Source organism: Panthera pardus, unplaced genomic scaffold, assembly GCF_024362965.1.
Source record: "Panthera pardus isolate Hobbes unplaced genomic scaffold, ASM2436296v1 HiC_scaffold_3, whole genome shotgun sequence".
NCBI lineage: Eukaryota > Metazoa > Chordata > Mammalia > Carnivora > Felidae > Panthera > Panthera pardus.
Window position 1 is genome coordinate 47,568,548 of NW_026526876.1, and position 12,025 is coordinate 47,580,572.

The 12,025-nt window shown below is 35.4% G+C and overlaps 1 protein-coding gene across 1 annotated transcript in view; it reads left to right on the forward strand.

The window, feature by feature from the left end:
* Positions 1-12,025, forward strand: part of BRIP1 (BRCA1 interacting helicase 1) — a 207,588-nt gene that overhangs the window by 125,759 nt on the left and 69,804 nt on the right. The window contains 1 exon segment of the mRNA XM_053892318.1: positions 11,148-11,307. Within this exon segment, the coding sequence (XP_053748293.1) occupies positions 11,148-11,307 (160 nt within the window).

Genomic DNA, 12,025 nt, shown 5'->3' on the forward strand with positions numbered 1-12,025 from the left:
ATATTATTTAATTTCCACATATGTGTGAATTTTTCAATTTTCCTTTTATTTATTTATTTATTTATTTATTTAGTTATTTAGTTATTTATTTTTTATTATTTTTTAATATTAGAGAGCTCAAGCATGGAAGAGAAGCAGAGGGAGAGAGAGTCTTACACAGGTTCCATGCTCAGTGTGGAGCCTGATACAGGGCTCCATCCTACAACTGTGAGATCATGACCTGGGCAGAAATTAAGAGTTCGACACTCAACTGACTGAGCTACCCAGGGGCCCCTCAATTTTCCTTCTGTTACTGATTTCTAGTTTCATTTCATGATTGTCAAAAAAGCCACTCAGTCTTTTAAAAACTTATTATGACTTCTACTGTGACCTAATCTATGGTCTATCCTAGAGGATGTTCCACATGTACTTGAAAAGAATGTGTATTCCTACTTTGTTGGATGGAATGTTCTTTATATATGTGTTAGGCCAATTATTTTATAGTGTTTTTCAAGTCCTCTTTTTTTCTTTACTGAACTTCTGTGTGGTTGTTTTGTTGAGTATTGAAATTCAGGTATTGAAGTCTCCTACTGTTGCTGTGCAACTGTTTATTTCTCTATTCTGTCAGTTTTTGTTTCATATGTTTTGGGGCTCTGCGTTTAGGCATTTATATGTTTATAATCACATCTTCATGCGTTGACACTTATTTCAATATATAATATCTTTGTCTCTTTAACAGTTGTTCACTTAAAAGTCATTTTTTCTGGTTTTGTGTTGCTGTCTAGCATCTTTATTTAAACTTGAAGGACTCTCTTTAATATGTCTTATAAGGCAAGTCTAGGGGCAATGAAACAAACTCCCTCAGTTTTTGTTATTCTGGGGAATAATTTGTTATTCTGGGGAAGTCTTTATCTCACCTTCATGCTTTACTGGATATTTTGTTCTTGGTTGGTAGTTTGTTTTCTTTCAGCATTTCATATATATCATTCTACCCCCTTCTAGCCTACAAGATTTCTGCTGAGAAATCCACTCAGTTTTATGGGGGGGTTTTGTTTTGCTTTTGCTACTTTCAGAATTCTCTTTTGTCTCTGACTTTTGATACATTTATTTACAATGTATCTCAGTGTGACCTTCTTTGTTTTCATCTTATTTGGTGTCTGTTGGCTTCTTGAAGCTGGATGTCCATTCCTCACCCCTAACCCCCATTTGGGAAATTTTTGGCTATTAATTCTTTAATTAAACTTTGTACCCCCTTCTCACTTTTTTTCTCCCTCTAGGACTCCCATACGTGTATATTTGTTTGCTTAATGGTTTCCTATAAATACCCTAGGCTTTATTCACTCTTTTTCATTTTTTTTTTTTACTTCTCCAACGACATAACTTTAAATGACCTGTCTTCAGGTTCACTGATTCTTTATTTTGATTGATCAAATCTGCTGTTGAATCTCTTTAGTGAATTTTTCAGCTACTATATTCTTCAGCTCTAAAATTTGTTTGGTTCTTTTTTAGTTTCTCTTTTGAAATTCTCATTTTGTTTATATATCATTTTCCTGAGCTTATTTAGCATCTTTATAATGGTTATTTTTAATTCTTTATCAGGTAATTCATAACTTCCATTTCTTTATGGTTGATTCCTGGGGTTTATTTTGTTCCTTTATATCTACCCATTTGAAAAAAAAAAATTTATGGACTGGCTTTGTAGCTACAGATTCTGGGGACTTCCCAAACCTTTCCTATGGATGTTCTTCTCTAGACTCATATGTATAGATCCCTAATTAGAGGTATTTTCCCATTTTTTTCCAAGAGCTCGTAATTTCTTCTTCCCTCTGGTTTTAGTCTATGGTACTACAGGTTCTGTGGAGTGCTGTAAGCCACCCAGCTCTCTTTTGTTTTCAGCGGCCCCCAGGCCTTTAGAGTATGTCAGGTCCCATCAGCTCTCTGAGTCAGGCAAGACAGAAACCAGCCCCTCGGGCAGCATGCCTTCCCAGTGGAATATTGTACACATAGTCCACTCTTCTCTACTACCCATCCAGGAGACCACCAAGTTGTCTTGGTCTGTCTGCTGTACTGCTAGTCCTCTGGAGTGGCACCAAGCTTCCTAGCTCTCTTTTGTTCTCAGTGGTCCCCTGTCATCTAAGGTATGCTAGATAAGGTATGCTAGCTAGGGTATGCTAGGGTATGTCATCTAGGGTCTTGTCAGTGCTCTGAGACATGTGCACAGAAACCACCAGTCCTTCAGGTAGCTTCCTGAGAAAGTGGAACATTGAATATATGGTCCCAACTGTTTCCTTCCCCTGCAGAAATTGGGAGTTGGGTTTTTTTCCCCCTTAATTAAGACTTGAGCCAGTGGGGAGAGACTATGGTGAGTGAGTGCATTCTAGGCTAAACTTTAGCCTTTGTGCCCAGTGGTCCCCAACCCAGCACTATTTCCTATCAGTGCTTAGATTTAGGTAAGACAGAAACCAGTCCCCTGGGTAGCCCCCTAATAGTCTGTACATTGGATGTATGTTTCAGTTTTCTCTTTCCCTCCTTGGGGAAAAGCCAGGAGTTGGAAGTTTTCCCTGACTCACACCATACTGAGCTGGGGAGAGGGACTAAGGCAAGTGGTGCCACAAATTTTTCTACCTTCTTTGCAGCTGGTTTCACAGTCATCTAGGAGCAAGAGCCTCTTAACTGTTTTCCGGATTTTTCACAAAAGTAATTGGTCCATGTATTGCTATTGAATCAAAGTTTCCATGAGGGCAAAGAGAGTTTGTTGATATACACTTTATTGAGTTTTCAAAGTGGAGATGTGAGTGGATGTGATAAAATTTGTGTTTTGAAAATATTCTCTGGCTGAAATGTAACAACCTAAGAGTGATAGATAAGAAATAGGAAATCCAGGGGCACCTGGCTGGCTTAGTCGGTTAAGTGACTTCAGCTCATGGTCTCACAGTCCATGAGTTCAAGCCCTGCATTGGGCTCTGTGCTGACAGCTCAGAGCCTGGACACTGCTTTAGATTCTGTGTCTCCCTCTCTCTCTGCCCCTCTCCTGCTATCTCTCTCTCTGAAAAATAAATAAACATTAAAAATTAAAAAAAAAAAAAGAAATAGAAAATCTAGTTAGGAGATTATTGGAGTAGTTTTTCAAATGATTTTAATAGCTTAGACTGGGGTGGTGGTTTTAGGTATGGAGAGATAGAAGACAAAAATTCAGAGAGGGTTTGTAATAGACTGTATATGGGCAATGAGAAGGAGAGGGAATTGTTAAGGATGACTCAGTGTTCTAGCAAAGGCAATTCAGTGAATGGTGATATCCTTTATTGAAATAAGCAGTATTAGAATGTTATAAATTTGGTCTTGTATGAAACATTTCAGGTGCCTTTGAGGTCTAACTGGTGAATTTGACCAGGGTGTTGGATGTATGAATATAGCATATAGAGGAGCAACCTATAGATACAAATTTTGTAGTTTCAGACCATATTGATTCTGCATCTTTAGGAATATAATATTCTGTCACTGAAATGTAAGTGTATGTAGGCAGGTACCTTTTCTATGATGTTGCCTCTTTATCCTTAGATTTTTTTTATGTTTCAGCCACATTGTAGAAGCTAAATATGTTTATTGTTTATTTCCTTATCTTTATCCTCCATCCCCACTCCCTGGTATTACTAAAAACTAAAAACATGTGAAAGAAATACATCTTGCTTCATTTTCACAGTCATTATATATTTCATATTTATATAAGAGCACATGTAATGTATATGTGAGTTATGAAGTATATTAATAAAATGAAAACATCAAAAACTTCACTTAAGAACTAAATATTACATTTAAAGCTATGTGGATGCCCCTTCTCAATCCCATCCCTTTGCCTACCCCCCATAGAGTTAATAATTGTCCTGAAGTTTGTAATTATTCATTTTTTTTTAAAAAATGGTCTTACCACATTCATATGTATTCCACAATACATATGTATTCCTAAACAATGTTACTTAATTTTGCTTTTTTTTTTTGAGCTTTTAAAAAATGGAATGGTATATAATTTTCTGCCATTTGCTTTTTTTCACTAATCCATGGTAGAAGTTATTTTTATTGCTTATCCATTGTATGAATATGAAACAATTTATATATTACCTTTAATCAGTGTTTTTGGTTATTTTGCTTTTTAAATAATGCTACTATTGACATTTTTGTAGAATTTGAGAAGCTGATTTTAAAATTTATACGGAAAAGACCTAGGATAGCCAAATGTTTTAAATTTTTTTCCCCTCTTGAACCTAGAAATTGTATGGAAAAAATTTTTTTCTTATTTCTATGTCGATAAATTTTATTTTGTTTTGATATAGAAGACCTTTCTGTTAATACTCATTTCCAGTGAATCTGTACAATTCCAGATTTTAAAAATTTATTGCTATGTTCTTTGTGACTTTACATGTATTGTTCCATGTTTGAAAAGAATCATTATTTTCCATTTAGCACTAAGTTCTCTACATATATTAGAGCAAGGTCGATGATTCTTATAAACTTCAATCTTGTGTATTCTTACTAATTTTGTCCAAGTCATCTATAGATAGCTAACCGAGGTATGTTGAAATCTTCTATAGTATTTAGGCAATTGATCAGTTTATCCTTGTATTTCTTGTTAGCTTTTCTTTTCTGTATTTTGAAACTATGTTTTAAGTGCATAAAGATTCAGGACAGGGGTGCCTGGGTGGTTCAGTTGGTTAAGCATCTAACTCTCGGTTTCAGCTCAGATCATTATCTCACAGTTTTGTGGATTCAAGCCCTGTGTTGGGTTCTGTGTTGGTAGCACAGAGAGCCTACTTGGGATTCTCTCTCTTTCCTTTTCTCTCTGCCCCTCCCCTGCTCATGCATTCTCTGTCTCTCTCAAAATAAATAAATAAACCTAAAAAAAAAAAAAAAGATTCATGACTGTTACATCTTTTTAGTGGATGCACTTTTTTTTTATTAAAAAAAATTTTTTTAACTTTTATTTATTTTTGAGACAGAGAGGGACAGAGCATGAACGGGGGAGGGTCAGAGAGAGAGGGAGACACAGAATCTGAAACAGGCTCTAGGCTGAGCTGTCAGCAGAGAGCCCGACACCGGGCTCAAACTCATGGACCGCGAGATCATGACCTGAGCGAGTCGGACGCTTAACCGACTGAGCCACCCAGGCGCCCCAGCACTTTTTAACTATATGGAATGTATATTTATTAGAAAACTTTTTGCTTTGAAGTCTGTTTTTTCATGACTGTGATTTACCTGATTTCTTTTGGCATTTGCATTGCATTTCTTCCTCCGTATCTTCACTTTCAAGATTTCTGTGTGGTTTAATTTTAAATGTCTCTATTTATAAACAACAAATGGATGAGTTTTTCTTTCTCTCTCCCCACTTCTTCCCTCCCTCCCTTCCTCTCTGCCTTTTTTCCAGACAATCTGAGTGTCTCAGTTTTAATAAGTTAAATTCATTTGTGTTTGCTTTGATTCTGGGCACATTTGGACATATTTTCTACCACCTTATATTGTGCCTTCTTTTACCTATTTTCCCCTTTTGTTTACCTTATTCAGTCAATATGGGCTTTTGTCCTTTTTCATCATAGTGATTTGGGAGTTCTGTGTCCCACTTATCATTTTTTCAACGTGACATCTTTATTGTGATATAATTTACAGATAGCTCACTTCACTTAAAGTGTAAATTCATTGGTTTTTATTGGATTCACAAAGTTCTGCAAGTAATCCACCACTATATTTGAACATTTTCATCACTCCATGCCCATTAGTAATCACTCCATTTTCCCTCGAACTTTCTCCCTTCCCCAGCCATAGGCAACTTCTGATTTACTTTATGTCTGTATGCATTAACCTATTCTGGAACTTACATATTGTAATTGTATAGGATGTGATCCTTTGTGTCTTACTCCTTTCACTTGGTATAGTTGACCCTTGAACAATGCACTAACTCCCTGCACAGTCAAAAATCTGTGTGTAACTTTTGCCTCCCCCAAAACTTAACTACTAATAGCTTACTGTTGACCAGAAGCCTTACCATAACATTAACAGTTGATTAACATATATTAACACAAATAGTTGAACATATAACAGTTGATGTGTATTATATTCTATATTCTTAGAATAAAGTAAGCTAGAAGTAAGCTAGAGAAAATCATAAAGACGAGAAAAGATATACATGGTACTGTACTGTATTGAAACAGAAAAAAATCTGTTTATATAAGTGGATCTACACAGTTAAAACCTGTGTTGTTCAAGGGTTGGCTGTATATTGTTTTCCAAGTTCATCCATGTTATAGCATGTATCAGTACTTCATTTTTATGGCTGAATAATATTCCACTGCACAAATATACCATGTTTTATTTATCTAGTATAAATAAGGTATCTGGATTGTTTCTACTTAGGGATATTATGAATAATGCTGCTATGAACATTTATGTACAAGTTTTTGTGTAGGCATATGTTTTCATTTCTCTTGGGTATTTAATTATGAGTGTAATTGCTGGGTCATATGATAGCTCTATGTTTAGAGCTTCTTTCCAAAACACCTGCACCATTTTCACTGCAGTATATGAGAGTTCCAATTCTACATATTCTCACCAACACTTACTAAAAATAGATACAACTGAAAAGTAAATTTCTGACTAAGTGTTCTCCTAGTTATGCTCAATTATTTGTGTCTTACCTGCCTCATCTTTGCTTGAGTTGCCCAAAATATTTCTCTGTACTTGGCTTTAACTGGTATGGCAGTTTGGAAAGGCTGATAGGTGTCAAACTGCATAAATTTTTTTCTGGAAAAAAAGTAGTTCTTCCTTTTCAATTTAAGCACATTTGAATGGTTTCTATGTAGGGAAAAAAATTGGTCCTAGTTATAAGATTTGCATTACCAGTAAACCTTTTCAACCCTAATGCAAACCTAGAAAAAAATATCCTATCTTTGTGTGTCCCACCTTTTCCATTTTTGTTCTCTCCTATTCTCTGAAATTATAATCTTATATGTAAATATTATGTCCTGACAATTCAGTTTTAGAAATTTAATAGAATTAAAGAGCTTTAGAACTAAAAGTTCCTTCAGATATAGCAACAAACTTTAACAGGCTTATTTTGCAAATAATTTTTTAAAGACCCAATAACATAGACAGTTTGTTTTGTATTTGCCACAGAAGTTTCCTGAAGTGATTGATAGTGCATTTTGTACTTTTTAATTACAATATTCGTGATTTATTTACAGATATGTGGGCATTTTCATTGTCCATAAATTTTTGAAGTTTTTAGAATCCAAAAAAGCAGTAGACTTTTTTCTTCATTCATTATAACAAATTTTGAAATTTTGCTTATATCATATCTGCTTTGAAATTTTTTAAACTTTTGTTAGACATTTTCTAAATTGCCTCTGACTCTTTGATGTTCTCAATTCTTTTCTATATAATGGGAATTTCTTTGGAGGTAAATGTTGTACATTGAACTAATTTCTTTGTTATTTCTCAAATTGCCTTCTTAAATAGATTTTATGTAATATATTTTGGAATTACCAACTTGATGATCTCCCTCAAGTAAGAAGTATTCCTCAGATCTTGAATGTTAAAAACATAATGTACTGACAGTTATCTCAAGATCAAGGAATCAGAGATGAAATGCTAGCTATGTTTTCAGATGACAGAAAACAGTATATCATTAGATTAAATTCCATTAAGTATCAGTAATTACACAAATTCATGACACATTTTATCTGGTTTTACATTCTTAGGATATTTATATCCTCTTCTAAACTGGTTATTCAATAGAAAATGTAAAGAAATTAATATATTATTCTGAGCATTATCAACTTTATAATAGTCTTGTCTTTTCAGTTGAAGACTTGGTTTGACTCTCCCATAGACACTGTAGCTCTGAATACTGTCACAAGATTTAATAGTTCCTAGCACTAATGAGAGACTGATTCAGAAACAGTGCATATTCAAAAAGCAAATTTTAATAGCCAATCCTTGAGGCACTCAAAAAGTACTTTTAGATTAATGATAGCCCTACTTTTTTTTTTTTTTTTTTAACCTAAATCATATGGTGTTAACAGAGAATTTTTCTTTTTATTAATCAGGGTACCCTGATCATTATATAATACACAATGAGGTGTTTTACCAATTAGTGGTTTTCCTAATCTGTTCCAATTGTTATAACAAAATACTGCAGACTTGGTAGTTTATAAACAACAAAAATTTATTTTTCACAGCTCTGGAGGCTGGAGGTCCAAGATCAGGTTGGAGGATGGCCCTCTTCCTGGTTGGTAGCTAGGGCCTTCTGGCTGTGTCTCAGATGATGGAAAGAGCCGGGAGCTCTGTGGGATAAGAGCACTCATGTCATTCATGAAAGCTCCACCCTCATGACTTAATCACCTCCCACAGTGCCCACTTCATGATACCATCATCTTTGGGGATGAGTTCAACATACGAATTTTGAGGGGGACACAAACATTTACACTATAGCAGTGATAACAATTTTGTCTTATGATCTTATTAAGTTTACTTCTGAAAATAGATAGGGTGAAGTTCTGAGGAAATAAGTCATCTTATAAAAATTAGTTTTTGTTCTCTAGAGAATTTGGGGTAATGTCCTGTTGCCTACGATATAATAACTGGTCCACATTGCATAGAACTGTTTGCATAGAACAAGTGGGTAAAACAGGTCGGTTTAAATGATAATAATCCTGGGGCGCCTGGGTGGCTCAGTCGGTTAGGCGGCCGACTTCGGCTCAGGTCATGATCTTGCGGTCCGTGAGTTCTGGACCCGCGTCGGGCTCTGTGCTGACAGCTCAGAGCCTGGAGCCTGCTTCAGATTCTGTGTCTCCCTCTCTCTGACCCTCCCCCGTTCATGCTCTGTCTCTCCCTGTCTCAAAAATAAATAAACGTTAAAAAACATTTTTTTAATGATAATCCTAATATTGGCTTTTTTTTTTTCAGCTCTTACGGTTATTAACTTCTACTTTCTTTGCATTTATTCTTTGTTTTTCTTTTTCCATTTTTCTTTTTTCTTTTTTTGTGATTTTTTTTTTTATGTTTATTTTTGAGAAGAAGAGAAATACACAGTGTGAGCAGGGGAAGGGCAGAGAGAGAGGGAGACACAGAATCCGAAGCAGGCTCCAGACTTGGAGCTATCAGCACAGAGCCCGATGTGGGCTCGAACCCACAAACTGCGAGATCATAACCTGAGCCCAAGTCGGACATTCAACCAACTGAGCCACCCAGGCGCCCTGTTTTTTCTTTTTAATGTTTATATATTTTTGAGAGAGAGAGCATGAGCCAGGGAAGGGCAGAAAGAGAGGGGGACAGATGATCTGAAGAGGGCTCTGCACTGACAGAGAGTCCAAGTGGGGATCAAACTCAACAAACTGTGAGATCATGACCTGAGCCAAAGTCAGAGGCTCAACCTACTGAGCCACCCAGGGTACCCTGATTTTCTAGCATTCTTCAAAAGAATGCTTCATTCAGTTTCAGGTTTTTAAAATAAATACATCTTAAGCCCAAAGTATATTTCTAAGTATTATCTGTATTGAATCCCGTATTTTGAATGGTGAGTGCTTTTCTTATTCATACCTAAAGATATCATTAATTCTGTGTTTTTCTTTTTTAACCATATGTTCTTTTTTTCCCTAGTTTTATTGAGATATAATTGACATATAACACATGTTTTCTTTAAGAATATAATCTTTAGTGTTGAGTTTGGTTGCTGGGTTTTTTACCCCACTAACTTTGTATTGTCTATTAGTCTAAAGTTACACTGTTGTTAGAATATGTGGTTAATCTTTTTTAAAATGTTTATTTATTTTGAGAGATAGTGTGCATGCTTGTGCATGAGCACATGAGTGGGGAGGGGCAGAGAGAAAATCCCAAGCAGGCCCCGCGCTATCAGCGCAGAGGCTGACATGGGGCTTCATCTCACAAACTCTAAGATCACGACCTGAGCCAAAATTAAGAGTTGGATGCTTAACAAACTGAGCCACCCAGGCGCCCCAGAATATGTGGTTAATCTGATAAAGGTTCTTTGAAATTTGTTGAAAGTCATCTTGTAATCTAGTATGTGGTTATTTTTTTTTAATAAATGTTCTTTCGTGCTTGTATATTTTCTACTTGTTAGCTACCTGAGTCTCTGTTTATGTATTTACTTAATTCAGTTTATTAATGATGATCAAATTTTTAAACAGCTTAGCTGCCTATGGACTAGGTAAAATGATCTTTAAGAATCTTTAGTTGAGGGAATTAAGGAATTTCACTTTAGGTGTAAAGAGGTAAGTTAAGGGGTGCCTGGGTAGTGGCTCGGTTGGTTAAGTGTCCAACTTCGGCTCAGGTCATGATCTTGCAGTTCATGAGCTCAAGACCCTGCTGACAGCTCAGAGCCTGGAGTCTGCTTTGGATTCTGTGTCTCCCTCTCTCTCTCTCTGCCCTTCCCCCCCTCATGTTGTGTCTCTCTGTCTCTCTCAAAAATAAATAAACATTAAAAAATCATTTTAAACTGATAAGAACAGATACTACACTTGATCTTAGGTGGATCCTAAGAAACTTAACAAAAGACCATAGGGGAGGGGAATGAAAAAGAAAAAAGTTAGGGAGGGAACCAAACCAAAGACTCTTAAACTGAGAATAAACTGAGGGTTGATGCAGGGCGGGGTGGGGGGGGGGGAGGGGAGTGGGTGATGGGCATTGAGGAGGGCACCTGTTGGGTTGAGCACTGGGTGTTGTATGGAAACCAATTTGACAATAAATTTCATATTTAAAAAAAATAATTTTAAAGAGATAACTTAAAATTTATCTACTTTGTCAGAAGTCATTTTTCTGTTTTTGAAACCCCAAAATAGCAATCATAGAAGTAGCAGCAGCAGCAGCAGAAGTAATGTTAGTAGTAATAGAAATGGTAACAGCAGCAGTAGCAGTTAACTCTTGTGGAGTTCTTACAGTGTGCAAGGCATCATTCAAAGCTATCTAAATCAGTTCATGAATTTAACCCACTAATAACACTATGGCATATTATTGTTTTTCTCATTTTATAGATGAGAAAAAATAAAACACAGGTTATTAATTCACTTGCCATAGTCACATTGTAGTCACATTTTCTTTCAGCAAACCAAGGTAAGTTCAGTTGGACACACAAAACGTTCATTTTTTTTTTTCTTTTTCCTTTCCAGTTGTTAGAAAAGTTAAAAGAACGTTGGCTCTCTACTGGTTTATGGCATAATCTAGAGTTGGTGAAAACAGTCATCATAGAACCACCGGCAGGAGAAAAAATTGATTTTGATGAATTACTACAGATGTACTATGATGCAATCAAATACAAAGGAAAGAAAGGTAATTGGAAATTATTTGATGGCCAATCAAAAAGTATTTTTTATCATAAAGAAGTTGATGCTGTCAGAATTCTGTTACCTTTTAAATGAATTTCACTTAAGAGAAAAGTTATATTTTATAATCTGGGTGAAAAGAAAATAAACTGAAGAAACTCTTTTATTTGGAGTTGTTCTTCTATGGATATTTTCATTGGAGATGCCAGTTCAACTTGAGAAACAGCATATATTCAGGTTAGGAAGACATTTAGTATAGTCTTCCCTACACTACCTAAAATGTTTTGTGAAAGAGGATGGATGGAGTATGCATAAATATCTACCTTAGTAGCCAAATGAGTCCTGCATTTTGATGTAAATAATGTACTTTATGCTTACATTCTATTACATAAGGTAAATTTGAGTTTTCAAAGCATAGCTGAAGTCTTAATTTCAAGTTTAGAGAATGTCCATAAAAAGTTTGACAGGAAGAGCTAATAGTAATAACACATGAATAGTGCACCATCTTAAAGATACTGTAACATAATTGTCAATATTGTCAGTATGATGAGATGATACAGAGTATTCTGTGTGTATGTTTTAAATGCTTTCCAATATAATAGTGATCAATATAATATATAGTACAAACTAGAGTTGTTTAAATCAATCTGAGGCCTTTACAATGTTGGTGGTAAAAGTAATGATTGCAGTTACACTCTTAAAGATAAAACAGTTGGTGCCTAAAA